Source organism: Varroa destructor, unplaced genomic scaffold (genome assembly GCF_002443255.2).
Source record: "Varroa destructor unplaced genomic scaffold, Vdes_3.0 BEIS01000007.1, whole genome shotgun sequence".
NCBI classification, from domain to species: domain Eukaryota; kingdom Metazoa; phylum Arthropoda; class Arachnida; order Mesostigmata; family Varroidae; genus Varroa; species Varroa destructor.
The window spans coordinates 38,873,388-38,900,968 of NW_019211460.1; the positions used below are offsets into that span (position 1 = coordinate 38,873,388).

A 27,581-nucleotide genomic window follows, 5' to 3' on the forward strand; every position below is an offset into this window, starting at 1 on the left:
CGTCTGTAGGCAAAACATGCGTTGTTTGTTTAGAACCTGATTGAAATTGTATCTGGATGCAAATGACTATGCTATCTATAGATAATCTCTTGAATTCCTATATACAATTTATTAGTAGCAATTTCAATCTCTACCCTCGAAAGTCATTTATGCTAGCCTTTTCCAACCGGCATAAAAAGGATCGCTGTAGGCTCAGACTGACGCGGCAAAAAAAGTGGTCTCCCCTTAGTGATGACACTGATTATCTTAAGGCAGCATTTAGGCATACAAATTACTTGGACGTAAATCTTTTTCCTAAGCTATTCCTAAGCAAATGTTTATGACACTACTTCACAGGGTGATGTACGTTTATTTCGTAATGTGACGTGTTAGATATATGGCGCCATTATTTGGAGGCACGTTCTGCAACTATAATTTAGATCTATGTTAGGATCTATGGCCAAAGCTAGCAAAACGGCGGGCTTTGTAACAAGGATTTTGCTTAATATACATGAACTAAAAAGGACAGGCAGACGAAGGCTTCGGATGTTGGTCACCAGGTTAATAGCGCTGTTTGATTCCCCAATTAGGTTCGAATCGCCTGCAGGCTTCAAGACAAGTAAGACATAAAGAACGGCTGCACTGCGAACTTCCCAAGAATCCAGAAGAGTCTATACGTGAGCGGCCATTTTCGCGGTTCGAGCACCTTCAGAGCATTTGAACGTTGAAGGGAGGAAACGGTTATGGAATAGCGGTCTCGAACGTTCCAAGGAAGCCCTCCGGCGTATGTCTCTATTGCGATCAAGAGGCAAAGGACGACTCTGCCCCCAAATTACTAACCTGTTCCATTTTTGAGGCTACAATGCAAGAGCCAGAACGAAGTGGATTAGAGAGGGTACGCCTTTTAAAACAAAATCCCTTCTAGAATTTCTTAAAACAGCACTATCGGAACTTATAAATTCATGTATGCTACCACCGGGAGGTGGGAATGCGGGCCGCCCACGGCCAAAGAAGCCCTGATGGAGAAAAAGAGCCTCGGATGGTAGCAAAGAATATGATTTATTCCCAGAACCTTAACGCGACTAGAATTTTGGGTCCAAAGTAAGTGAGACATAGCGCATCTAGTGAGGCGAAGAACCCAGAAGGAATTTATCCGTAAGCACTTACCACTTCTGCTAATCCATAGTTCGGTTCAATGAAGTTCTGAACTGGAAGGATGTGAAACTTATGGGACGGAGGTGCGCTAGTCAGTGTTCGCCTCGGAGAACTAAGCTCAGCTATCGGGGCTAAATCTGACACTACGCTGGGGACGTACCCCGCCTCCAACAAAAGATAAAATCATGAAACTATCAAAGCTAGAAAAGTTAGCAGTTTACCTTGACCACGCATAGTGCTGGAGTCGGTTCCATATTTACAATGAATAACGTTGTTTGCGAATTATATTTGCAGATGCAGCATATTTAATGCATGAGAAGCATCTCAGAACAAGGGCCCGAGACCATGGGCGAGCTATTTTATGCAATAATAATTATGGTGCCAAACAAGAATTGGTTTAACAAACTATATTAACCTATCTAACCTTGTGACACTGGATATCAAAGTTCGATTTTCAACTTTTCATTATACCGAACCGTACCAGCGTTTGAAGTCGACCACGATAGAACGTGCCGTCAGTATTGTACATTTACATATTAAAATCAACGTCCTACAATTAAAATCGGTATTCTAATTCGATCTGTTACGGCCTAACGTTGTTAAAACCAAAAATAGCCGCCTCACTGTGTAAATGTTAAGCTTCTATAAAACTTCAGTTCCTACAGGGAATACCACCCAAAATTTAGTTTTCATTTGTAAAAGCTCCGAGGGACACGGGTGTGGGTGGAGTTATGCTAACACGAAAAAGCCGGAAAACAAATCCCACATTATACCTGCCAAACAGATTTAGGAGTTGATGTATTAAGTGGATGTGTAGACCTAGAATATTTTTCTGTCCTACTAAGGCTTTGTATCTCGAAAAACTTTTGTCCCCTTGCAGAGATACATGAGATGTGTCGTAAACATTTAAACGTATAGTCTCAGATCTCACTCGCGGTTCCTCTGCTGAAATTTTCGGCCTTGTGAGTCACTCGACTCCGATGAATTTGAGACACATTTATTGATTAAAGTGCATGGTTTGTCAAGTGAAGTCCCGTATGCATGCATTGAACTATGGTTATTCTCTGACAAGTGGTCCCACCGGAGCTATGCATCGTACAGACCATATAATACTACAAAAGATTGCACGTACTTCTAACAAGTGTCTCGACGAATTTATCCAGTAATGTCAATGTATATAGAATCATTCACTGGAAACCAAAGTAGACATGTATGAGGCTTCAAAGGGTACATTATTCCACTAGGTTCATTCGCTCGTTGGTTCGCTTTTGCAGTTATCAGCGCCAGAAGTATACAATCTTAAACATCCACAAATCTTCTTTTTTCTTCGTCCTTACGAACGTGGCTATATGCATTATATATCATATTTTTGTCCCATATGCGTACGAAGCAGTGCTGGTAGAGAACACATTAAAGACTCCTAGTCCCTTGTCCATTAAGTGCATGCGCTTCTTGTCAACGCAAATCGAATGCAACCCTTTTTTTGGTTCTGCTTTCACCTTCCTTTTGCAAGAGCATTCAAATCGAACGGCGGAATATTACTCTATTTTGTGTGAAAACGTTCCGAGCGATCGTTTCCATCCATTTGCCTTCCTTCTCCTTTCCTACGGACGTTTAAAATAATAGTGCCGGAAATATCTCTGCGTGGACGACAGGCGATGTAGCAACAGCGAAGTTTTCCATGGAGTAGAGGACATCCGGGACCGCAAAGGCCGGTTCGATATCGAAGCCCATAAATCGCTTACCCGCTTATTCCATTTTCATCGCGTATTCACGCTGCTTACACATTGGAACGGAAATAACGTGGACGTCACCCATTTGGTACATGCCCAACCGTGCTTCTACTGCAAAACAATGACAGACTTGAGACATTTGGGGATGCAACAGATCTAAGCGAATTTATATACATCCGCTTCCGAACCAGCTCGTCGGGGGGTCGATCATCGGCTCGTTGAAATGGCCTGGCGCACGGACTACGAATACCTGGGCAAGCGAAGAGAAGAAGTGAGATAGAAGCTAGCAAAGAAGGAACGATAATGGAGACAAACAAGTACACAGGGAAAGGGGAAGCTGCTAGTTCATCAGATTATTTTGCTATCGCAGAGACGCAAACACTCAAACACTTCCGTTAGTTATCTTTATACCTCGAGGTGTTTATCGCCTTATTAGCAGCTGAGGTATCAGCGGAACGAAAACGAAGAGAAAGGTGGTCTTAACAATTGATCAACATAATTATTACGATCAATATTAAAGTCCTGATCCTTATCTCTCAAGTCAATACTATCTACGATATCAGCTGCTAAATGAGAGATGACGCACTACTATAGCTCACTAGGAACACATCTATACGAAAAGTTGATCTGGAAATATATTCGGTAAACAGGTAGTAGATTAGCAACGGAAGATTGGGGCAAGAATATGTTTGGTTTTGCCTCTTAAATGTTATTGAGCTTTTCGGACTATTAATTGGAATTGCCTGATGCGTTTTCCATTAACTAGACTATCATATTAGGGTAAAGCACCTATTAGGTACTATATGACAATTAGAATCATTACACAGTAAAGAACAAACGTGTACATTGAACATTACCGAACTTCTGTTCTAACTTACAAATAATAATTATTATCGACCTCTAGACTCGTATGCTTGCATCGTAAGTTGCTTTCTATCGCCATATAATCAATAATTTCGATTTTAATTTGTTAACATTACCTTGTTTAGGAAAAGAGTACACTTTCTAGTTAAATTTACGTCTGTCATTTCCTATTCTCGTAGTTTTGCTGAATTTTCGGGTCGGGTTTCTTGAACCAGTCAAAGAATAACCTCTTCTTGAGAAGAATAACCCTGCAACGGCAAGATCATCGACACAAATCAATATTAATTAACTATTCTCTATAAAACACAAGTAATAGAATAATTTAGGTCTATGATGAAAATGCCGTTCGGTGACGGACTGCGACAAACTAAAAGTGACCCGACCATTCATCTGCCTTTACGATATGTGACGAAATTATTTGCGGAGTCTGGTTAGCTTGTTTATATGTATTGTTGAATCAAAATAGACGTTCGCGTGATGTATTATATATGGTAATACACTTGACCATCAATAGCAATCCTATTGATGGTCAAATGTTCTGCTCTTTTTTTGTCAAACTATGAATTATCCACTCAACTGACGAAGTACTGAATCTGTCAGGACCGTTTACGTATAAACATTTCCCTTTGTGAAGAGAAAATATAGTACAACAATACGCTAGTGGTAGATGCGCGGTAAGTTTTTCTTGTCTGCTAATCTTACGGGCACACCCATATTGTACAGGTTAGAGAGCATAGACACACAAAGCTATAGCGCGCTGGTGACTACGTTACTCTGTTGATCATTTTGGCATTTCTTATAATCGGTCTAAATTCTAGCTTTTTCTGTTTGATGCCCCATCACCCCGGAACAACCGAATAAACATCGTTGCCATTGTTTAGCTTCGCCAGCAAATTTCGAATTATATTAAGGAACTATAAAACTACTCACAATGGGCGACATTCAGTTTCGTTGACCTACCCAAAACTTATATCTGGTCTCTGTCGACTCATTACGTTTTTAGCTAAAGTTATGAACTTCGAAATATTTCGATATCGAAGAGTTGGACATCTTTAATAATTGATAGAAAAATAACTCATTATAAGGTTCCAATAACCACAACAAATTCGATATCTATTTCGCTATTCCAATTCTTCTAATAAGTAAAGCCGTTTTAAATCACTCGTTCGGTTAGTATTATATCGTTCAGTGTTGAGATCTACATAGGGCCTGTAGCTTCGATCTCTATCTAATCGCCAGTAACTTTTCATGCTTGATTTAGCGCCATTCAAAATTAAGAGTAATAATCTATGTAGAAAACGTATAGGAATTATTAGATATTCAACTATTTTCCTAAGGGATCGTCTCGTTTCATAGCGTAGCTTGCCCGAACAATTATGCTGATCGATCTTCCAAGAATGAAGACCTCGCTAAGTGTGCGGGACTGGATTACCGATACGGATTCGTTTGATCTTCATCATCAAAGCCCATTGCAGCTCTTTTCATCATCAGGCTCTTTTGTACATCTGCTGCTAGCTATTGCAGCGTCACCCATCCTGGTAGGAGAAACTTAAATTACCAGTTCGAATACGTTTGACCCACGTCATCGAGACCCATTACGGTCGATTCACTTATAACTAGGTGTTTTAGGCCCTACTATCCATCTGAGTCTAACTATTGCAATGGTGTCTCTTTTAGTAAAAGAAGATTTAATGGAAATGATTCGTCCGTCACTTATTTCCCCATTGGAGAGTTCTCCTAATCGATGTTGGAATACGTGTTTTCACTGCACTAAGCAGCGCTGTTTCCGTCTGTTCTATTGCTTTTTAGAGCAGCTGTGATTACCATAAAAAAGGAAATTTCCTTTTAAGAATGTCAGACTAAGGGTTGAAGGCGAACTTAAAGGAACACGAAAATTGTCATATCACCAGATTCAGGATCCATTGACAGCCTAAAATTAAGTCAAACTTGTTGGATTAGCTAAGAAATCATTTGAAGTTGTCTTTAGAATCAGGTATGCACCATTGGTAAATACCTAGATTTAACAAACCATTGCACTCATCCGCCTAATGATCGCGCTATTGACTCATCCTTCTAAGCGGCTTTTTACATATTATATTATACATTAGTACTTTCTAGAACACGTTGTGTGTCCACTTTTGTTTGGATTTTTGAGACAAAAAAGGGCGGGCAATTTCTGCTTCCTTGCTATCTATCTACTGTAGCCGATCGTAGCTTTACCTGAAACTAGGTCCTTATCTCTCCTTTTTAATAAAGCCAAATAGATTAAGTATAACTTACATCGTTCTACATCCCTTCAGTCGTCGCAGGCATTTCATCTACCCTAGCCTAGCCTACGCATAAAACACGAATTTTGAGTTGAAAATATACTTTTGCATTTTTCTTGTTATTTCTGTAGATGTATTGATTTGTTTATCGTTTTCTTTGCCTTTAGTTAACAATTGTTGCTATTTTCTCGCTTTTCAGGTGTTAACTTTTCCTTGCAGATCCCTTGCTTAATTAAATTTTGCCTCATTCAGATATAGTCGTTTATATAATTAAAAAAAAAAAAGTTCTACAATGTATAAGTTTTTTAAATTATTTTCTCATGTTAAAGATATATATTACGGAATTATCAGATCCCCGATGTTACTCTGGAATTAAATATCTACTTGTGCTGCAGCGTTAGAGAATAACACTGATGGCAGATTTGATAATTTCGTATCCAATAGCTGTCACCGTCATGATGCTGATAATTGGTGTCAACCAGGACGCCTTCAAGACTCAAGATTGACAGTGATCTCTATACTGAGACACTGACAGGCACTTTATTATAAAAAGTGCCTGTCAGTGTATACGTCAAGCGAGCTAAAACTGCGATAGCTTTTATGTCTAAATAAGTGGTGAAAATAAACCCGGTAATTGTAGACTGATAATGCATTTGAGGCACTAGTTAGAAGACTGGTAACATTTCTAGGATTGGTTTGTTCGATTTACTGTTAATAATTGTATTATACTAAATGGTATATGTGGACTGAATTCTGGATCATTCCCTTTCGCTTACTAAGATCTCCGAGGATAGAGGATTCAGGATAACATAAAATGTATGTTCCAGGCCATATTCTTTAAGCAAATGATTTCCGATACCAATAACTGAATTGCGAAGCTCAGTTTAATGTCATACGGATACACACATGTATAAATATGTATAAATCGATATCATAATAGGACACCATCTGGTTTCCAACCTGCTCTGCAGTAACAGACATTTTTTTTTGTCCTTATATAACAGCCTCCCAATAGCCCTCTAGTTGTCAAACAGCAAAATTGATCAGGCGATTAAATCCAATCATACATAAGACAAGTAATGGTAGTGTACTTACTTACTTACTGATCTTGTCACGACTATTCCGGACTGGAAATTCAGCGAAATGCGTAAAGAGTTATTGAAAAGGCACCCGGTACAAACAGCAGCATGACCGATAAAAACCAGGGCTAAACAGATTGCACTAACGACAAAAACATCTGCCGCTATCTATTTAGTATATACATATTGCGAAATCAGGACACGTTTATTGATCTTCGTATTGTTATCCTTGATCAGATTGCTCTTTATAACCATATGTTGATATACAGCTCATTCAACTATCGCCGAAATAGCATTTCTAACCAAATGATTTTAAAGTTAATAATAAATAATGACAGCAGATAATGGGTTGCGTAGGGTCGGCATCATTTGAACGATGAAATGCAGCGATAATAGAGTCGTTGTATTGCCTTCAGGTTAGGTTAGGTTAGGTTAGGTTAGGTTAGGCCTTAAAGATGGGTAAAATTTCGGCAAAAGTTTGCTATTCGGAATTTGACTATGCTGAAGGCACACATGCTGGCCAAGCTTAAAAAAGTTTGTGGTCAAGGTGCGTTAACAGCCGAAAAAAGTTGCCATCAACTTCGATCTGGAAATTTTCAAGTGAAACGCGCTCGTTACTGCAGTAAAATTGCTCTAAAGTCAAGTAGGAATAGCCGTGACATAGCTGTAGCTAATACTTGAAGAATTAGACATATACCGCCAAGCGGCTTTGAACCATGTGAAGAACCCTAGCTATAAGAAGAGACTTAATATTTGGCCGCGATACGAATTCACGCAAAAGAACTTATCCAATCGTATTTTCACCTTAGAACTTTAGTAAGAGACGCAACGAAATTGGTCACCGGTGATGAAAAGTGATTCATACACGACAATGATGCGCAAGAAAGGATCGTGGTCCAAGTGATGAATTTCTGATAAAATCCAGATTGACTTCAGAGAAAGTACAAACTAACTTGCATTATCGAACTTCTACTACCAACAACGAAGAAGATCATAATGAACCAGAACGACTGGAGCTGGTGCATAGAAGGAGCGTCGCTTTCTATTATAAAAATGTCAAGTCACACATATTTTTAGCGGCAAAAATGAAGAAAACTAGCATGGGATATATATATATATATATCCGTATCTTGTACAATCAGGCCATCGTTTGTTTCGATCTCTGCAACAGAACTATTTTGCAACAGAATATGTTTTGCAATGGTAAAACATTGCAAAAATCAATGTTTTAGCTTTTCGCCCAGAGACCGCAGAAGTTTTACGGTAATATTACCAGAGAGCTAACGAGAGATTGTCGACTAAATGGCGCATATCTAGGTTAGTTTTTAGGTTTTTTTTTTAGGCTAGTGTAGTTAGGTGTTTTAAGAAGTATGTGCTTAAATGTTGGGTTAAAAACGGTCGATAATTTTTCGACAACCAAATACGTGTATCGGTGGGTACCTATTCTATATTTACTCCTAGGTATTCCCGTCGCTGTTGCTATGTACAAATATGAGGTATGCAATGAACGAATTATGCTAATACCATATTACATTATGGTATAATATTATATATTCGGAATTTATCGGCAAGATGCAGAATTTAGTGAGGACGTCCTATATATATATATATATATAATTCCGAATCTTTCTTAAGAATTTACCTTTAAACCGCTATCTAAAAACAAACGTTGTAGCGAATAGTTTTGCATGTACTATAAGCGTCATTCCTGATAATCACATCTATTCCATTCACCTCAACCATTGCCTCAATTTTGGACCTAAACCACCTATTATCGATATTACTAAGAGTTTAAGTCGTTAAAGTGTTCTAAATATATTATACATATATAAAAAAAAAAAAGCGCAATTTAGAATTTTAGGTTCACTGCAGGTCAAAACTGCCGACTCTAAAAGGTGCAAAAGGGCATAAAAGGTCTAAAAAAAATTAAGCGTTAGAGTTTACCTGGACGACTTATTAGCAACAAGGTTTTTCCTCTTGCAAACAGCCGCTGGTACCTGCATCTAAGACTAACAAAGATGTCTTTTTTTGCATATTTTAATTAATTCTAGACCTCACAGATCTAAACTCTGCCGAGGATCTCCCCCTTTGACTCTGAAAAATCGTTTTTAACCTTGTCGAAAACCGGCTGGAAACCGGTAACTATCGTAGATTTCGTAGAAAGATCGTAGATTTCAGGCAGGATTTAAATCTCGGTAAAGAGTTGTTCCTTGTGAAGAGATAACATATTATAGGTGGTGTCTTCGATTAGACTGCGGAAACGAAAATAGGGTTTTCCGCCATGATGAGTTTATAGCACGACAAATCTGATACAGTAACATATTCACGCAAGGTACTTTGCATCTCGGCAATTTGATGACTGAACACTTATTAATTCATATTTAATCTTTAACTGCGGGTTGGACCCTGAAAATTATCAATGAGAGCGGATGTATACGTTAATCATGCTAAGCCTGTGAGCTGCGCTTGCTCGTCTATCAAAGATTGCCAATTTGTTGCGGTTACCTGCTATTCGAGTTAGGAAAATTTTGATATGAGTTAAAGTTGTCTTCTTGTCACGGCGCTGGCTACCGTGTCGCAGTTTATCTTCCGCAATGCCTTCGTGTCTGTAACAGTTGCTTCGAACTCGTCGGTCATATCTCCGATTCCAGGCATCGTCTGTTTTAAAACCAAAAAACTCGAAACTAATGCAAGACCCCCTTACATAAAACTGTCACAGTGCGAGCGACACATTAAAATGCTTCGGAATCAACTTCTGCATCTAGTTCAACGTGTGCTTGAACGCCCCCTTATGCACCCTGTTCACATACATATGTGTGCACTTGCGTTTTTATAGCTGCGAGCTGAGTTGAAAATGATGTTAGTAAATAGCAACTATTGAAGACGACAGTTCGATTAGGGAGGATACAACGATAGCTTCATTGACCCTGCTTACCTACAGGAACCCTAAACGTAACACTTAATCCACTTCCAGACGACTAATGGTGCCCAAAATGAAGATTAACTTTCTATTTTTTCAGTTGAAGCTGAATGTTATTGCCGAGGCCAATTCACCGCATTTGAGAATTGGGAGATATTAATAGATTCTGAAGAAGTAGTCTTTGCTTTGACAATCTCCATTGATCACAAGGCTATCAAGCTTGAAGTAGATCGTGAAAAATTTTTGTTTTTCTCGTATTATAAGTCAGTCGAAGTAAAAATGAAGTAGGTTTTTCACGCGCTTTTATACGAACGGCGATATACCACAATGATAACAAGCTACAATTGCCAACTTTTTTGATTTTATCAAATTTCATATATATATAACTTATACCTTTGTAAATCCTAAAATAAGACAAAAAATAATCCTTTTTTTTTTAGAACAAAAGCTTTTATATCCAAAGTTTGGCTCCGAAAGATCATCACCTCGTAGTTGATTTCCAAATTTCACACAAGGCTACGATATGTAAATTTCCTAGCAGACCTTGGAACATCATCAACTGGCTATCAAATGATTACGTATGTAGGATAGACGAACGAGAGTAACGCGTCAGAGTACCGAAATTAGCAAAGTTCTATTGATTTACGTGTGTGACGTGTATATCTAAACATCTTATATCGCTCAGATTTTATTTTGTTTCGTATGTCTAACGATAATCTTTCGTCGAAATTGCAAGGATAAGAGTTGTTCCTTTATTAAGACGCACATACACAGTGATATATAAATGTATATATATATATATATGGTGGTAAATTATTTTCAACAAATCTCCTTTACTTTTTTAACACTTAATAACAAAAACAACAACGACTATTTTTACAATAGTTTTCGCTAATGCGAATGCGTATTTCTACCTGTACTACATTTACAAAAACGGTAGTATAAGACGGGTAGAACTGCCGCCAATTGGTATCTTAACGAATAATAATAAAATCGGGGTGTCAATGAAAAATTACAACGGATCGATGTGTCGCGATTGTTGTATGGGGGTACGTAAGTCTTACATGCCGTGCGTTGTAATAGCTTAGCTATAGACAGTTTATCAGGCACCCATCATGGCGATGTGCGTCTATCTCTATGTCTAGACGTTTCGACGCATACGAAAAAAAAAAAACTAGTAAATTTTTTAGCTTGTGTACAATTTAATGGCTTATTAAATTTTCAACCTTGTAAAATACGTTTAAGGTGATGAGTCCGCATTCAAATAGTGCACTATCTGATTTTGATTAACGAAAAATAACTTTGCAAAGCGGACGCAAACGTTTGTAGCCTGGTTAGTGAGAAATACGTGATAACGAAGGTCTAAGATAGCGCTCTCAGCTCACCGGAAACGATAGCAGGATAATCCCATCTGTCGCACGGATCAGCTTCAAAGATCAGCTGCAGCCGCGGACCGAGTCCGCCGATCAAGTCGCATTGAGTTATAGATTTTGCGTATATACAAATTTTACAAGCCCTGTAAAAGGATGAATTTATCGCACCGTTAGAGAATGTAATCTGTGCAGGAAAGCAAGAGTGAAATGCGAGGGGGAGTCGGAAACGTTGACTGAAGTTCTTCACTGCTGACGATAGGAGGTGCATATACTTACTAGGTTAGATCTGGTAGTAATGTTTGTACTAGTTGCATCTGTTCTGATACGTTAATTCAGTACAAATAGTGGATACATATGCACTGTGCAGTTCCACAGAGCTGTGACTCGACGCTTCACGGGTATCAAAGGGCTGAACCGGTGCTTTTGCGCAAGAACAAAATCACTTCAGAATATATATCATTAATAAATGGTAAAAATAACCATATAGATATATTTTCTGAATCAATACGTTTGGGGATTCAAAAAAACTTTACATTGTGACGAGAGACATCGAGATTGTGATGAGAAATACAGTTTCTTATGTATCAATCAAGAACTGTAAAATTCGAAATATCAAAATCATATGACAGTAAACGGCAATGGTTGACAATATGAATATTTTGAATAAGATGGCAGCTAGACAACTGCCTCGCGACTTCTTTGCCAGCTTAACCCGAAACAAAAAATGTTCGATAATTTTTTTTTTACATAGATCAGACCTAATTGCTAAAATTCTTGACACATACACATAGATATTGCATCTTCGTATAGTATCGAGGTGTGAGCTAATACGTTAACTGAATGCGATAGGACAAAATAGCGAGGTTTGAGTACAATACGCATCCAGTAATACTGTATTATAGACCCAAATATCGGCAAATAGGCAAGAAATTTCATTCCTTAACATGTCCTTATCTAATGCGTTTACGAGTTCCTTGCCGTAAGTGACCAGGGTGTGGGAAGAACGATACAGAATAATTTTTGAACGCAAAAAAATACAAGTTACAGGTGGATTACACACAATATAGACATTTTTACCAAAAAGGGCCCAGGCCATGATTTTCTGGTCCTAAAAAATTCTAGAATTTACTTCACCGATTTTTCGTATTCGAATTCGTTCGACGAAGAGTTGAAAGCCGGTACGGTATATATATATGTATATATATATATATATATATACGTATATATATATAGAAATTGTATGCTTGTCTAAACCACACGTTAACAAGTATAAATCGAATTTTACCCTTGCCTTACTTTTGTTTATAAATCAACTCACCGGACATCTTTGTTCTGTTCATTAAATAGAATAATGCTGACTATTTACTCTAAGGTCTGACCTATGTAATTAAATACTATATCTGATGACTTTGTCTAGAAGTCGGTATTTTTAATTAATAATAATAATATAATTAATATTAGAGTACACTGATGTAGAACATCCGCTAAGAATGTATTCAGTAACATGTATATTCAGTTGGAAAAACTTGTCGGAACAATAAATTTTTTTTTTTTTTACTGTCCTTTGTATCAAGTTATCTGTTGGATAAAAAGTTGTCGGAAAGCAGCGATCAAGGCCGCCCAGGATCTCATACGATTATTGCTAAAACGAAAATCATGACGAAAAGAAGTATAGCTTATTTTGCCTAAAACGGAACTCAAAACAAGAAGAATTAGATACGCAAAGTTATAACTCTCTCTCTCTCTCTCTCTCATCCCGTATATTTAATATACACAGCTTTTGTGCGCACGCACATAACAGCACCCGTCTTACTGAACAAAACAAATTCATGTTTCTACGAGTGGGCAGTAACGTTCATTACGGATTTGTGTGACTGCCAACGCTGATTATTCACGTTGTGCTTTATATAATCTCTTAAGGACAATCCAAAGTCCAGCGTTTATTGCTTTATATGTCCCTGGCCACGGTATTGCGTACTGTCGATCGTCAATGGCATCATTGGAAAAAAGCGAGTATTATAGTGAGCAGAACCTATGGCCTAATAATACGCGAGTGATGAGCTAGTAGCTATAATAACGCCCGCTATTGTATTGCTACAGACCCAATCATTGCCCACGATTATCGGTATGCTTTCCATCATTGTATGTGGCCTCGTGCATGATCTCAATGACAACGCTGGCACCCTGTAGTACGATCCATAAATGACCCAATAGCGAATTACTAAAACATCGGCAAAATGAAATAGAGCGACCGCGGCGGCGTAAACTGAACGCGTATAGAATCGATGTAAGATGGCGGCAGTGACGGCACGATAAGTGAATATGGCTCACACACGCACACCGATAGCATCGCTGCATGGATGCACGCGTTAATCGTGCCTCAAGTTGATCTAGGTCATTTATGTGTCTATCTCAATAGATATTGTTATACTCTTCAAGATTTGTCCTATGATTGGGAATGGTGCGGAAAACTAGCTATTAGTAGTAACGCAAATGACAAGCGGATATATTGTGGCAAACAAGAAAAATTCTTTGCTTAATAGTTGCATTGATCTGCATAGCTTGAAATTAAATGAAAAATTACTAATATAAGAAGGATTTGCTTTGCCTTGAAAGATCTGCTAGGAATTTTGAGGGCCCCTGTAAATGAATTCTGTATTTTCGCCAAAGCCGCTTTTCATCAAAGTTTGAATAAATCAGGGTAATCATTCAATTAACCTTTAGCTTTATTACATATAAAACAAATATAAATGTTCTATCTTTAATTGGGAGGTTTTTTTTTTTTATTAGACCAAGTTAACTTCACTTTGTGATGATAATAGAAAAAAGGCTATCCCACAGAGGTAGCATTACTTTAATGAAAACCCTAAATTTCGCATGATAAGCGCCGATAATTTGTACGACTTACAGCATCACTGTTTCTACTGTATAACTTATACCGTACAAATTAACTGACATATCAGAGCGTACAAGCTGGGTTTCAGGATGGATGCAGCCTAAGCACATCTAGACACATTAATCTAAACAGGTCATATCAATCGATAAAATTCGATAATAGGCCTACTTTAACACTTTAATTTAAATAAATCCTTGTGAGCACAGAGGTGTTCCTCGAAACGTATTTCATAAAGCGTATATACCGCTGTGGCAAAATTGGTAATGTCGTTATGCAATGTTTGTGGTACAAAGTCACATCAAGCGAGGTTCCAGAACAACGAAAGGCACAGTCCTAGTTGGAAAAAAGGGGGCGCTCTTTATTCTAGTTTTAAGCATAATGTAAACTCGTTATTCAAGACAGATAAGAATTTACCCGCTGACAGCGGCTACGTATCATCTAATCGACCCAAAACAAACTGTTGCACACATTTGTCGTAAATGTCTGCCCGAGCTACGCTGAAGAGTTGTCCACCTGCGCCCTGTTTGTACCTGGACTGTCTGACAGATTCCAACAACTGGCGATCGGGGGAAAAAAATATTTTATGCAGCAGACAGTAGAAAAAACGACCATTCCACCATTGACATGCTTCCGTTTGTGTGAAATGATAAGTCACACTGTAAAACCATTATAACAGCTCTTGTGCAATTTCCGAAAGCTGGACAAGCTGGGTAAACACAAATATGGGTACTTAAGAAATGTATGTACTTAAGTAAACTAAGCGAGTAAACCTATATATATATATATATACAGGTCGTATTTTTGCTGTGCGATTCGTGTACTCATGTTTTCATACACCCAACTAATCGCGAATTTAATGAAAATTAATGAAGAAAATGATCGTAGGAAGTATAACTGCTCGATTTAGATTAAGAGTACGTATGAACTCGTCTGATTTTACTTAGTTTCGCTAGATAACTTTGTGAAAAAGTTGACTCGTACTTTGTCTCAGAAAAAATGACAGCACTTAACTTCCTCTCTTATAAACAGGTAGGTTTCGTTTCATTATCTCGCTCGAATCGATAGTGTTTACTTTATAGGGAAAACCCAAAACCATTTAAAACGATAAATGATTTTTATTCCCCAAAAGCATTCTCATTTAACATAAATGTCAGGCACATACCTAGAAGTGAACCACCGGAGGGTACTTTGATGCTAGCAATTTGTGTGTGGAAGTCTTGGAACTATAACATCGACAAAAAGGCCGAAGAAATACAAAGTGCCTAAGATAGGTCATGGCCGCGGTGCGAAAATACAGTAAATCTGGGGTACACGCTTGATAGACGGGTTTCAATCGAACGACTTTACATTCTCCAGAACCTGAGGATAAGTATATACTGCTAGTCGCCCTTAGGGATATTTTGTACGCAATTGCGAATTATCAGCATGATCCAGAACGCGGGAACGCGGTTTGGGTGCGGGAGGTTTTACACTAAGCTGATCTAAAGGGATACGGAAAGAACGTTCTAGTGACTTGATTTGTTTCCAGGTCTAACAGGGCTCCTAGTTTCAATGTCTGGCTATTAAGCTAAACGCTTGTTCCACGATTAGGTAAACATTTGAACAGTACCAGACAAGAAAACCATGTTATTTCAACGGAAATGTGCATTTAAGCATTGCGCGTCATTTCCACCCTCATTGGCAGAAGGAAATTGCGTAGATTGAGGTAAAAGGTCTAAGTTTAATCCGACAGCGACACGGATCGCCCACAAGCGCCTTGCTGTGACTCGAGTGACGGCAGAGCTGACCGCGTTTAGCTTGAGAGGACAGTAGGGTTCTTTTGAGTTATATTGGTATTCTTTTCAAGCCATTGTTTTCATCGGCAGAGTACAGGATCAGCAAAGTCCTTTATTTTATGCCTCGCTTGCTTAACTTTAACATATGAGTTTCTGTTGAATAGAGCAAGGCTCCTGAAAATAGGTCAGGAAATATTCTGTTAAAATGTCTGATATTCGCTTTTTCAGCCGTAACATTTGTTTGACAATAATCGAATTTGTCTAGGCGATCTCAGATAGCATGAAACATGTATAATATAGATGCTGATTCCAATGATAACAATTAAGACCGTAAGGTATCCAAGAATATCGATTGTGCCAAATTCGTTTGATACATATCGATATCTTACGGTTAACCAGTATAACATTAAAATGAGATAATTTACCAGTGCTTATGTTACTGCTATTAGTTTTAAAACCGGAGAAAGATTTCTAGATCTACGATTCCCACTACTCCAAAAAGGTTAATTTCAGCTAGAGTGGACAAAGTAGATTCTGTCTTACATGGTGGAGGGTAGTGTAAGAAATGTTTTTAGTAGTATAACCAGAAAATTTAGATGTGTTTAGGTAACACCGGCCTCACCTAACGAAAACAATACAGCGGACAATGTCGGCTGTTGTGTGTGGCTGACAAAGCAGACATTTTGATATTAAAAAATCCCTTTTCATGGATGATTTGCAATAGAAATATATAACTGCACTCGACTCGGTCATTATACGAAAGGGAAAGTACGAGTAACAACGAAGAACAGCTCGAATTTAGTATTCGTTACAATTAGACCTGTACCCTATAACATAACCCCAAACATGACTCAGATATCTTTATATTATAGTTGCTATTATTGAAAACGATCAAAAAACTCTATTATGACCCATAGATTTTAACGGCATTGAGTAATATTTAAAGAACTACCAGAATCTCATTCCGATCGAACGTTGGGTGATTGAAAAAGTTCTATCGAAGAAGAAAGAAAAAATTTTGAGAGTTCTTAAAGTCAAATATTACCTTAAAATCATCGGACTAAACTAAATATGTGCTATTCTCATCGATGATCTTTTGTTACTTCTTTTCTATTTTAATTTTTGGCCAGGATACCACAACTAGAGGACTCGTCTGGGGGAGTAACGTGAAAAATAACCTTTTCAACCCCTTATCGAAATTGACACCATTAAGAAAGTCTTACAGATTATCGATTGTGTAAGATTTACTAAAATTACCCATTTAAGTTCGTTGCATTTTGCCGGGTAGTTAAAGATGTGGGAGGTCTGACATCGTCACAACGAAAGGGGACGCCCCTTCTTTGCGCTAGCTCCGGTTTGTTGCGATGCTGTTATTAGTGGACGCCAATCGTTTTGCCCAAGGGAAGCAGCTCATAACGCATGATTTCTTTCTAGTCTACCCAAACGTATAGCATATATTTTATTGGGGTCATTGTAAGCTTCGAGAAAAAATTACAGAATTTTTCCTTACCTTAGATTATAATATTTTTTTGCTGGCTTGAACTGGCTTGATTTTATGACGTCTTCGTCGCAGAATCACAGATATGATCGGGTAGATTTGTATGACGGCCGAACATTGAGCTTCTTTGTATAGCTTGTTTTCTTCGAATGGCCTTTCGCTTCTTTGGCGATGACATGGCTACTCACGTATCACACTTATATGACGTTTACAGTAATCTCAGTAACTTCTTTCGTAGTTGGCTAGTGGCCACGAAAAACATCTTTCACATGAGAATTTCCAGAACGAAAATGCGATAAAATTATAAACGTACGGCGAAATTTTGTACACCTATTACTGTTAGATTTCAGCTTTCAAACGACAGCAACGCCATCTATAATAGTTAAGGCAGACGAATTAACAGAACCGTTAATACTCGTACGGCCATCAGATAATAGAGATGTTGATCCGAGGAACAGTTTAATTATCAATACTTCTTAAAAACCTATTTTACTCTATAGGAATACACAGGCAGCTGCCTTCTATGGTGAAGTGTATACCCGTAATGCTTCAACATATAATGGATACACTTTTTTCCAGAAGTGGAAGAAGCGGCCTACTTAGATGACTTAATTGTCCTAAGCCTAATAGCTGAGAAACCGAAATTTACATTTCGTGGAGCTGAAAAGCTAAAGCGACAAGCGAAGTACTTTTACTTTCAGGGAAGCGTTTGATACTTGAGCTCGGAATATTTGAAAAAGGTAAACAGCTCGACTCGAAAGTGGTCAAAATAATCGCTAAGCAAATGTATAAAATGGTCATCTCTGCTTCATGTAACAGAACAACTAAGTAGCCTTTGTTGATTAAATTAAATTTTGTGGATAGGTCATTACACAGACATACGAAACAACCTCAATGGCTCATGAAGTATGAAGGCATGACGCTAATGGACGACACATCCGAGAACCGCATCGTCGTGCTTCTAAGAATTAGGAGATGTCGAAATCTTCCTAAAAATCCGTATTTAGTCGCAATGAACTCTAGACTGCGCTCAATCGCATGCGACCTTGCAATGGTCATTCGTCATAAAACAATAAAAATATTTGCGCAAATTAATTTTAGTAAGGGTTCACTTACTCATAAATTTATAGTAATGACAAAAGTAGCTTCAACGGGATAGCATTTTGTTATCTCTCTGTAATTCTCTGTAAACGGATTGTAAAGCATTTGGCAGACGACCCGTTAGTGGAAAACCCTGGGCTGTGTCCTTTAAAGGACACGTGGAGAAAAGACAATCAAGTTCGAACATAACGAGTGTGGTAAAGTCCGTTGTGGATTTACGTTTACACGATCGAACAATAAGTAAGTAATAGAGTTATGCAACTGCTATAATGGTCCTATGAGCGCGGTGGTCAAAGGCATTAGCAGGGTTCCTCCTAATAGCACGACCCTCAATTGCGTAGATGTCAAGGCTTCCCGCCAACACGGAAATGAAACCGCGAGAGATAGAAGTGAAGGATCCTTAATCGTGCGTGCGAGCCCACCCAGCGTGTTTGGTAGGTGATGTCAGCGATGGTCTAGGGAGCGCATTCGCTTGCTATATTGTTTTTAGGTAAATGAGTGGATGAATTGGAAATGCGCTGCCATAGAAATGGTACTTACATCGAGAATCGGCTAGCTTAGTCCTGTCAAAGGCTGTTCGAACTTCAAGTTATTTCACTATCAATGAGTCTACGAAGATCGTGTAACTCAGTGCGGCAAAGCTATGCATAATCTAGGCTCACAAACTTATAGCCTTCAGTAAGCATTGAGCACGTAAGAATAGAAGACGACGAATCATAATTACAAGATATGCCCGCATGCGTGCGCATTCTCCAGTTTGATAGTATCCGTATATTTAAGCAAACTTTATTGATTGATCCATAACTCTGACCCGTTTAACAGGTTCGCTCATTAGACCTGTGATGTATAACACACAATGTATCTCTTATGTCACTAATACAGAATGTGTAGAAACAAGCTTCGATGTTTGCGTTTATCTCGATTTGATTGATCGGTGAAAGTCCTAAACTTGCCTAGTTCGCTACCATTCTAGCCAACCTTCGTGTTAGATCTTGTGGCTCTTCTGACATGGGTTGTCAGATCGAGAGTCCATCAGAACAATTCAGAAAATATGTTCCTTAAAAATTGGAAAAAAATATGCGTGGCTCTCTTGGCGTGGAAATTCTTATTTCTCCATATCGTGCTCTCTTGCTAGTCCATTTCTAAAGTACTCGTTGGGTGAATTTTCCTGAAATGCTTTATCGCATTTTTAAGGACAGATACATGAAAAACTTATCTAATCCAAATCAGCAAAAAATTGCTTTTTTTTTTTTTTTTTTTTTACACGGAAGCTCTTTTCCGCAAGGCTAGTAACATGTCACAACAAAAGCTTAGCTCTTTGTTCTAGGTCAACCATTTGGGTTTCTGGGGTACCCAAAAAGCTGACCCGCAGTAATCTAATTTTCACGTATATCATTATTGTTCACTTATCATGTTCAATGAAAGTTATCTACCATAGGCATGTTCTACTAAGGAAGGTATTTTAGATGGTTCTAACGCATAGATAATGCTTTAGATTGCTGTCGAGTTAGTGTGTCAGTTAAAGTCGAAGACGCAATTTGCGCCTTTAAATGCTAATTATATTACGTTTTTAACGCGATTTAATTAAGAACGTTATATACGTTTCATGGATGCATTACGTATACATTTCTTCCTCAATGCTATAGCAAGGTATCATGTCACACGCACAGATGTTTAGCGAACAATCACGGTCGATCTGTCACACAGCTACAGCCTTCTCCATATATTTACTCGTCACAAATATATGCCTGATTATAGTAATTATGACTCAGCCAATAGATAGAAACAGAGTTGTTGCATTCGCGACTCCGCTCACTAAGTTAACACGGTCGTATAAACCTAACTCGCTGGCTCCTTGAGCCCCGTTCGGGAATGCCAACATCTTTCGAACGCGCTTTGCATAAACAGAGATATTGTGTTCTTTGATGGTCTTAACCATTTTAAGATTTTATGCTTGTCGAACGGACGAACCACCCCTCTTCAGATCTCGTGGGCGGAATAGTGGTTAGGTCCATCACTCAAAAAGCAATAGCTTCTACACATACGTAGATGTAGCGGTTTAATTTATCCTAATTTGTTCTCATCACCATCTAACACAGCCGGTGAACGACTGCAGATCATCTGTGCTAGCCACTTCTTTTTCGCTTTCCTTTCGTTCAACCGCCATGTGCTGGTCGTACAAATGGAAAACTTGCCTAGATCTATGTCAGACACGTTTATGCGGCAACATGTGTAGATTACGTACGCCGGGATGCATCCCAAAGCAAAGCTATTCGATACTGATATTTCATGTAATACGAAAGATACACTCATGAGAGACGCCCACGGGGGCAGGACGTTATGACAAGAGCTGAATAAGAACATACACAGAAACGGTTGCACGCACTTAATTTCACAAATGACGTGCATATATTTACGCTCCGCACGCACCTGCGACACCGAATGCGAACGTTATTTCCGTGCGTATCTGGCTCGAATGCTGCTTTGTTAGAATTGTCAATTTGAATGGCGAAGCACTATCATCGATAAAGGTCACGGCTATTACGTATCAAATAGGCGGCAAACCTTTGTGCCTTTTTCAAAACCCATTTTTTTTCATAAAATAGTCATCTACTTTTCTATCCAGTCGACATGTTCTCATTGGAAATAGCTAACATATCGAACTAAACATACGATGATCTATGGTAAAGACACAATTCGAAGCACTGTGGTGTCCCATGGTTTTCATAGTGATTAGATCATTGATTAAATACGAGCTATATCCGTTTTTTGCTACTTCTTTCGTACGCGTTACGCAGCGACGTACTCTGTAACGGCTGTCAGAACCTGTTTTACGTTCTGGCTTTTGCCCATCGGTTCTAGATCGTGTCAAAGTCTCAACAACAGCCTTCACTTGAGGTGTTATGGCCGCAAGCTTTTCGGATAAGCTAACATAAGCCGCTAGAGACTTTCGTAGCTGACCTGTGATCCTTTTCGCACTGGAAAGCTCCTTCGATGCCGTGAAACCGCCGTCTAAAGGTCAACGGTCGCAACATTCAGCAGTCATCAGTACGCTGTTTCAGGTCAACGCATATTGAATGCTGAAACTATGCAGTGATCTTCTTATATCTGAGACATACTGGACGAAGTACGCACAGATACAACGAGCGCAACATGATATAGGCAGTTAGTATCACGACGCTTAAATCGTACAGATTCCGCTTTTACTTGGAAACACGATGTGTACGACGTGGAAGTTGATTTTACACTAATTTTTATTAACGTCGTCTCTTGTATTTGCATAGAGATACTGCTGGTGGATCATGTTTTTAAAAGGTGCCGGATGACAAGAGACTTTTAATAAATAAAGGCCACTAGCCCGCTGTTTTAGCATAAAATTAGAACCTAGTTGGACCTCTGTTGCGACGACTAGATTATCAGTAAAGAAGTGAAAGGTACACAAATCTCTTTAGTTTATATGAGCAAGTTTTACGTATTGCTTAAAATATTCGTTAAGACCCGGATCTTCTACAAAATATTAGCAATAAATGGTGCCTAGGATTGCCACGTTTCTATAAGCTTTAAGCACTTACGAAGCTGTTAAGTTCATGAACGATTTTAAAAGCGCGTGTAAGTTGATTTTCCAGGATGACCAACAAATCAAGTGCGTCACATTGTACTCATCGTAAACAACCCCTCAGCAAACTCTCGTTTAGCAATACAAAAACTGCGAGAGACCCTTTGCACGGGTGCGCGGGGTAAAGGGTTACGCACCAACAAAAAGAACTCAGCTGGGGATTCCGTGTTTGCATTGTACGTTGAACTGACATTGCTGACGTGTTATCTCCACAATGCAAACCTCAGCGTACCAAGACATGTATAACATTATACCACAAGTACGAGCCAGCCCGTTGAATATGGCACCAAGCAACGTCATGACCGCAATAAATTTGTGAGAAACCCTAATTTTTTATATTTTGAGAATAAAGCAGCTGGTACCGTTTCCAGATGAACAAGCTAGTTGGCCTTCCTTGTTCCCTAACTGTTTTACTTTATGCTTTAATGCTCTAATGCCTACTTGTAATATGGCCTTTAACAGCGGTGCGCTTCTTCACACACGGACTAGTAGCAGCTGGCGAATATGTTTTATACGAAAATGCTGAGAAAAATATCAAACAAACGAACGCGACTATGACTTTCGCCACATACCAGAAAGAAGATTGCTGAGAATCCTTCTATTACATTGCCCTGGGGCTCTTTGGAACGAAAAAGAAGGAATGTTTTGGGTGAATTATAATCATGCAAATATGAAAAGTGGATACTATACTAGTTAAAATGTCGGAAGCCCTGCGTTAAACTACCTCAGAGAATTACTGCACAGTAACTGCGCGTTTCACCGCACGCGAGAATCTACAGTAGAAGTAAAGTCGTGTCCAGGCTTCGGGGAATATTTCGCAGAGACAACGAGTCGCATTTTACCCATCCACACATCTCATATGTGCGTAAATGTTCGAGGGACCTAAGTCTCCTAGTAGTAGGCCTCTAGCACTATAAACGTGTCGCTATTTGGTTAACGGAGGTCAAAAAGTACATTAAAATAACATTTAAATTAAAAAAATTACTCGTCGATTGGACGGAGACGCATTGTTTGTTCGTGCTGTGACTTGATTGCGTTTCCCGATCTAAATTGTAGTACGCTTCTGTAACTTTCGATTGATATGCTCAGACGATGATGACGATGAATAACGTATTGATACGGAAATTTTCAGAGGCGACATTGTATTCTTGGCAGAAGCATCCTAACTCAAGACAGTTTCTCGTTGTTCCTAGTAACTGTATTCGTATCAACACTGTGTAATGGTATTTAAAACTATGTTTGTGGGAACATGAAGCAAGATCAGTCCCAAGCGGCGACGAGAGAGTACAGGTCTTCGGTGGCCTTAAACCGACAGCGTACAACCCGTCACAAATGCGTTTGCAGAACAAGCAGAAACGGATTCCAGCTTAACAAAAGAGAAAATTCCTAGCAGGAAAAAAAAAACACTCCGTATTCCAGTTTCTAACGCTCCCCCTCCTTCCGTTGGCAGCGAAAGGGTTCAACGTAAATAGGTGAACCATACCACGGATTGTTCGCGAAAATCTATACGTCATATGCCGCACAGATGCGTCTTGAGGCCTATAAAACTAACGAAATATGATTGGTCCAGTTTGCTTCTTAATTCTTTCGTCTTTGATAAGAGAAGTTTATCACTAAAGCAGACATCAGCTGCAGGTATGTGTTCTACATGCGTAGGGAAGTTTGTTTGCATGTTCCTCAGTCATATGCCGAACTTAAGCAAGCGTTCGGGGAGAAACCATACGTTCTCCAGGAAAATAGTGCATCGGTTTATGTCGGTCACTGGCTGGAGTCCAGAGTTGACTGCTTGAGAATATGAGCCTGTTCTAAAGTGGGCAAATATGACCGGCAAACAGCCCAGATTCGAATTCGTTGGATTAGTATTGACTGAGAGAGAAAGAGTTTATAAGCCTCGTCACGATAATGCGTGCTCCCTAATTCGTGCTACTAAAAAGGAGCTTGTAAGGAAACACCTGAAACAAGTCTATGAGCAATTTAGGTCCGGAATCAGGGTGAATGATGGTTATATTGGATAAGTATGACCATGAGGAATGACACTTTTAGCGTAGGCTAAGTCTTAGTCAATATCTACTGCCGTTTAAATACGTTCTAAGAAACAGCTGATCAAACCGTTCTTCGTTTAGATGCCCCTGCCTGTGAGTAGATTCTTACGGTTTAAAGACAACATCACTGTGTTCAGATCATTTATGCTTATTTCATTTCTGATAGCGCTACAAGGGTAAACTACTTTCCTAGAAAGAAAAAGAAACCTTTCTAGCGACGTCTATCTAGCCTTTTAAGCTCTCTAGGAGATGTATTTTCAGCGAAGACTTATCTAATTGTAATTAAGGTACACGTTTAGTGGAGCCAGACGCAGCTGGCTCTTCGATTTAACGTTGGCTTTTGACTCTAATAACATAGCAGATCAGCTCAGCTATGTTATTTTTATTCAGCCAGGACACGCCCTTGTTACAAAGCAATAGCCAGGAAGACTAATGAGAAAAGCTCTGTTTCTTTTCTAATGATTGCACATAATGCTTTGAATTTAAAATAGCGCCTGAAAAACTAGTAGTTATTGCGAGCCCAAACCATTTACTCAACTATTTAAATTATGGGCCCTCTATTTTACGGCTTTTGACTAATAAGGCAATCAGTCTTGTAACAAAACCGCGGGCGTGAGCTAGCGCTCTCGATTTAGGTGGGTGTTCGCTCGAATGCAATATTTCCTTGTATTACATAGTGATCGATGCATCGGTAGATCTTTTAAGCGGTCAGTGATGAAATACAGGAAGAAGAATCGACCACTCGCGAGGAAACTGAGGATGATATTATTCGACGGGAAACTTTTGAGGAACGCTAACAGTAACTGACATGGCTAAGTTCATGTTAATTAGAAAAGAAGAATGTAACGAAAAAAGGCGAAACTTTGATGAGCATACTTGCCCTTGTTAGCCGTTAGTTACACTTTATATGTTTATAATGTTTTGCCGTAAAAGCTAAGAAATATCCCCAAAAGGGCACAAAGAAATATAGGGAAACGCTAGCTGTTTAGTGAGAACGCATCTGGATTGCCATTATGCCCTAGGTGGTTCCAGGGCGAAAAGTTTCATCAAGAAATCCGCTCCCAACGATCAATCTACAGTTCACAATGTTAAAGTTGCAGCTGCCGTTGGTCGTTGACGTTAGTCGAACTAATAAGCTCATTGTGTTCCGGCTGAATTTTCGAGCAGCCGAGAGTAGTGCGAGATAACTTGGGGGAGAAAATGTTGATGATTAAAAAAGTAACTGATCATTACATATGAATAAATGTTACATAAACTATTTTCTCTTGCGGCTCGTTGAAGCGATCGCTCACTCATCTACGGACTAAAACAAGGGCCTTTTCTATGCAAAGTAAGAAAAGAAAAATATGGTTGTTGGCCATTTTCCGCTCTTGGCAGGTGGCATAAGTACGGAACTAAGACGTTCCCTCTTTAAGGCTTTTATCGCACACGTCTATATGAAGCCGGCACGATTCGTTGTGCCAAATAGTTACGGCGTGATCCGAAGAGGGCGCGTCGTTCAGCGGAGTATAAAGGCCGCTAGATGAGCAATCCAACCGTCAGTCCGCCTGCAGATTTCAAACTACAGTACAGCGGATCGGATCTATGTGTCAAACGCTACGTTTGCGACGGGTATTCGTTATCGTTGTTATTAGATGATACTAAATTAGTGCGTTAATCATTTGACGATACATCTATGTGCTGTCATTGTTTTCGGGGTTTAGTTCGATAAATAAGTATTGATGATGACTGGGCCGTTCCAGTCGATTGCGGCTGCTACCATCCTTGGATTTCACTTTCATCCGTTCCTCGAATGCTCATTATGACTGTGTCATAAATTACCTCGTTATCATAAACTTTTAACGACCATATCGCATTAGTGCTGCCGGCAAGTTTGAAGATAAAACGAAATTAGAGCAGTGTTCGGATAGCGGTAAACAAAGTACCTTTCTGGACCGGTGATCAGAGCAGATCATTATAGTTCGACTCATGTGGCGCGGATGATACTATTCAGGTATTGATCGATGGCTGAGAGAAACAGGTTGGTATGTACGTATACTAGATCTAAACGTCTTTTTCGGCCATTTCTCGAACACTTGTTTAAGAGAGTTCTACCTTTGCAACACAGCGCGGCCAAGTTCCTCAGCCGCCCAACGAAAAATAACTCGCCGGCGGAAATAGTAGTCTACAGTTGAGCGAAAGAAAAAGAGCTTTGAAAGAGATTGTCAGAGACACCACTTTGCTCGAGTTTCGGGCGAGGGGAAGTTAGGGAAAACGGGAGACATGCAGATCGAGAATGACGAAAACCTTGACGGCTAGGAGCTATAAAGTTGGTATTTCAAGTTTTGTTTGAAGCAACCAACTGTAGAAGGACAGTTGGATTGTTCTCTTTTTCAGTCTCAATGTTCAAAACCACTGCTTTGTGCACTTCAACAGATCTGATTGATAGAAATCTTTGTAGCAATTAATTCATAGACGAGAGAGATGTTTATACTGCCGCATTTGGTCGTGCGCCCAAAACTGTGTATCAATTAGTTGTTAGTCCTGCCTATCTACCTGCCTACCTCATGGGATCCGTTTGCAAAACAGCAGTAAATTTTTAAAACAGCTACTAGATGATGATCGCTCTCGTGGCTTTTAGTAAAAACATAACATTTTTAGACGTTTTTATCTAAGCTAAAAATGGTGATCTATAGAACCCAGCTCCTTGTAACTAGCGCTGCTATAGCGCAAATGAGTGATGGTGAGAGCAGCTATTGCTAAGTGATCCTTGACCTAATTCAGGCCTAGAGTGCAAGCTAAACATTTTCCCAGCTGTTACCTGATGTTGTCCTGTAAAACGAAGAGCTAGACGGTGAACGTTTACATACTATTGCACTGAACTACTCAACTACACAATCTTTAAAATTCAATTCAGGAAAGTTTCGTTAACACTATTAACGATATTCAGCTGTCTCTTTGACGATAGCACGTATCCAAGGCGTCTCTGTATGTAAGGCTCAGCTTTCTGTTCGTTCTAGTCGAATTGAAGGCAATACTTTTAATTTCACTACGATAATTTGAAATGCAAACAACTCTCCATAGACACTCGGCAGTAGCCTAAGGGTATAGAGGAGAGACTGTTGTTCTTAAAATAGTCTGTCGGATTGTATTGCCTAATTCAACCTTTAACTCCTATTGTCGCGTTGACTCGTAATCACGAATGGAACGCAATCATTCAATAGCGAGCCTAGCAACCCTTAGAAACATCTGTTTTTTTTTTTTGCTCTATATTTGCGTGTTACACGCAATAAACAGCACCCAA

At 39.1% G+C, this 27,581-nt stretch overlaps 1 protein-coding gene and 1 long non-coding RNA gene across 36 annotated transcripts in view; one reads left to right on the plus strand and one right to left on the minus strand.

Annotated features, from left to right (window-relative positions):
* Positions 1-237: 237 nt before the first annotated feature.
* LOC147754690 (uncharacterized) lies at positions 238-27,355 on the minus strand. 15 transcript variants are annotated; one of them, XR_015317750.1, is made up of 5 exons: positions 27,099-27,355; positions 17,552-17,801; positions 11,383-16,215; positions 3,848-3,979; positions 238-3,117 (listed from the first exon to the last, which is right to left on the minus strand). It is a non-coding gene; the product is annotated as an uncharacterized LOC147754690 (long non-coding RNA). The 15 variants fall into 15 exon arrangements; XR_015317746.1 differs by lacking the exon at positions 27,099-27,355 and adding an exon at positions 22,213-22,351; XR_015317743.1 differs by lacking the exon at positions 27,099-27,355 and adding an exon at positions 22,213-22,351 and having other exon boundaries at positions 17,552-17,912.
* Positions 22,429-27,581, plus strand: part of LOC111255007 (prolactin-releasing peptide receptor-like) — a 57,751-nt gene continuing 52,598 nt past the window's right edge. For 2 of the 21 annotated variants that reach the window (XR_015317723.1, XM_086975740.1), the window contains exons 1-2: positions 22,429-23,117; positions 23,389-23,891. Coding sequence is in view for 5 of the 21 variants with exons in the window: in XM_086975740.1 (XP_086831866.1) it covers positions 23,771-23,891 (121 nt within the window). In the remaining 16 variants the exon portion in view is untranslated. Of the gene's footprint in view, positions 23,118-23,388; positions 23,892-25,671; positions 26,319-27,581 lie in introns of those variants that run through there. The other 19 variants (XR_015317724.1, XR_015317726.1, XR_015317725.1 and 16 more) reach the window with 16 other exon arrangements.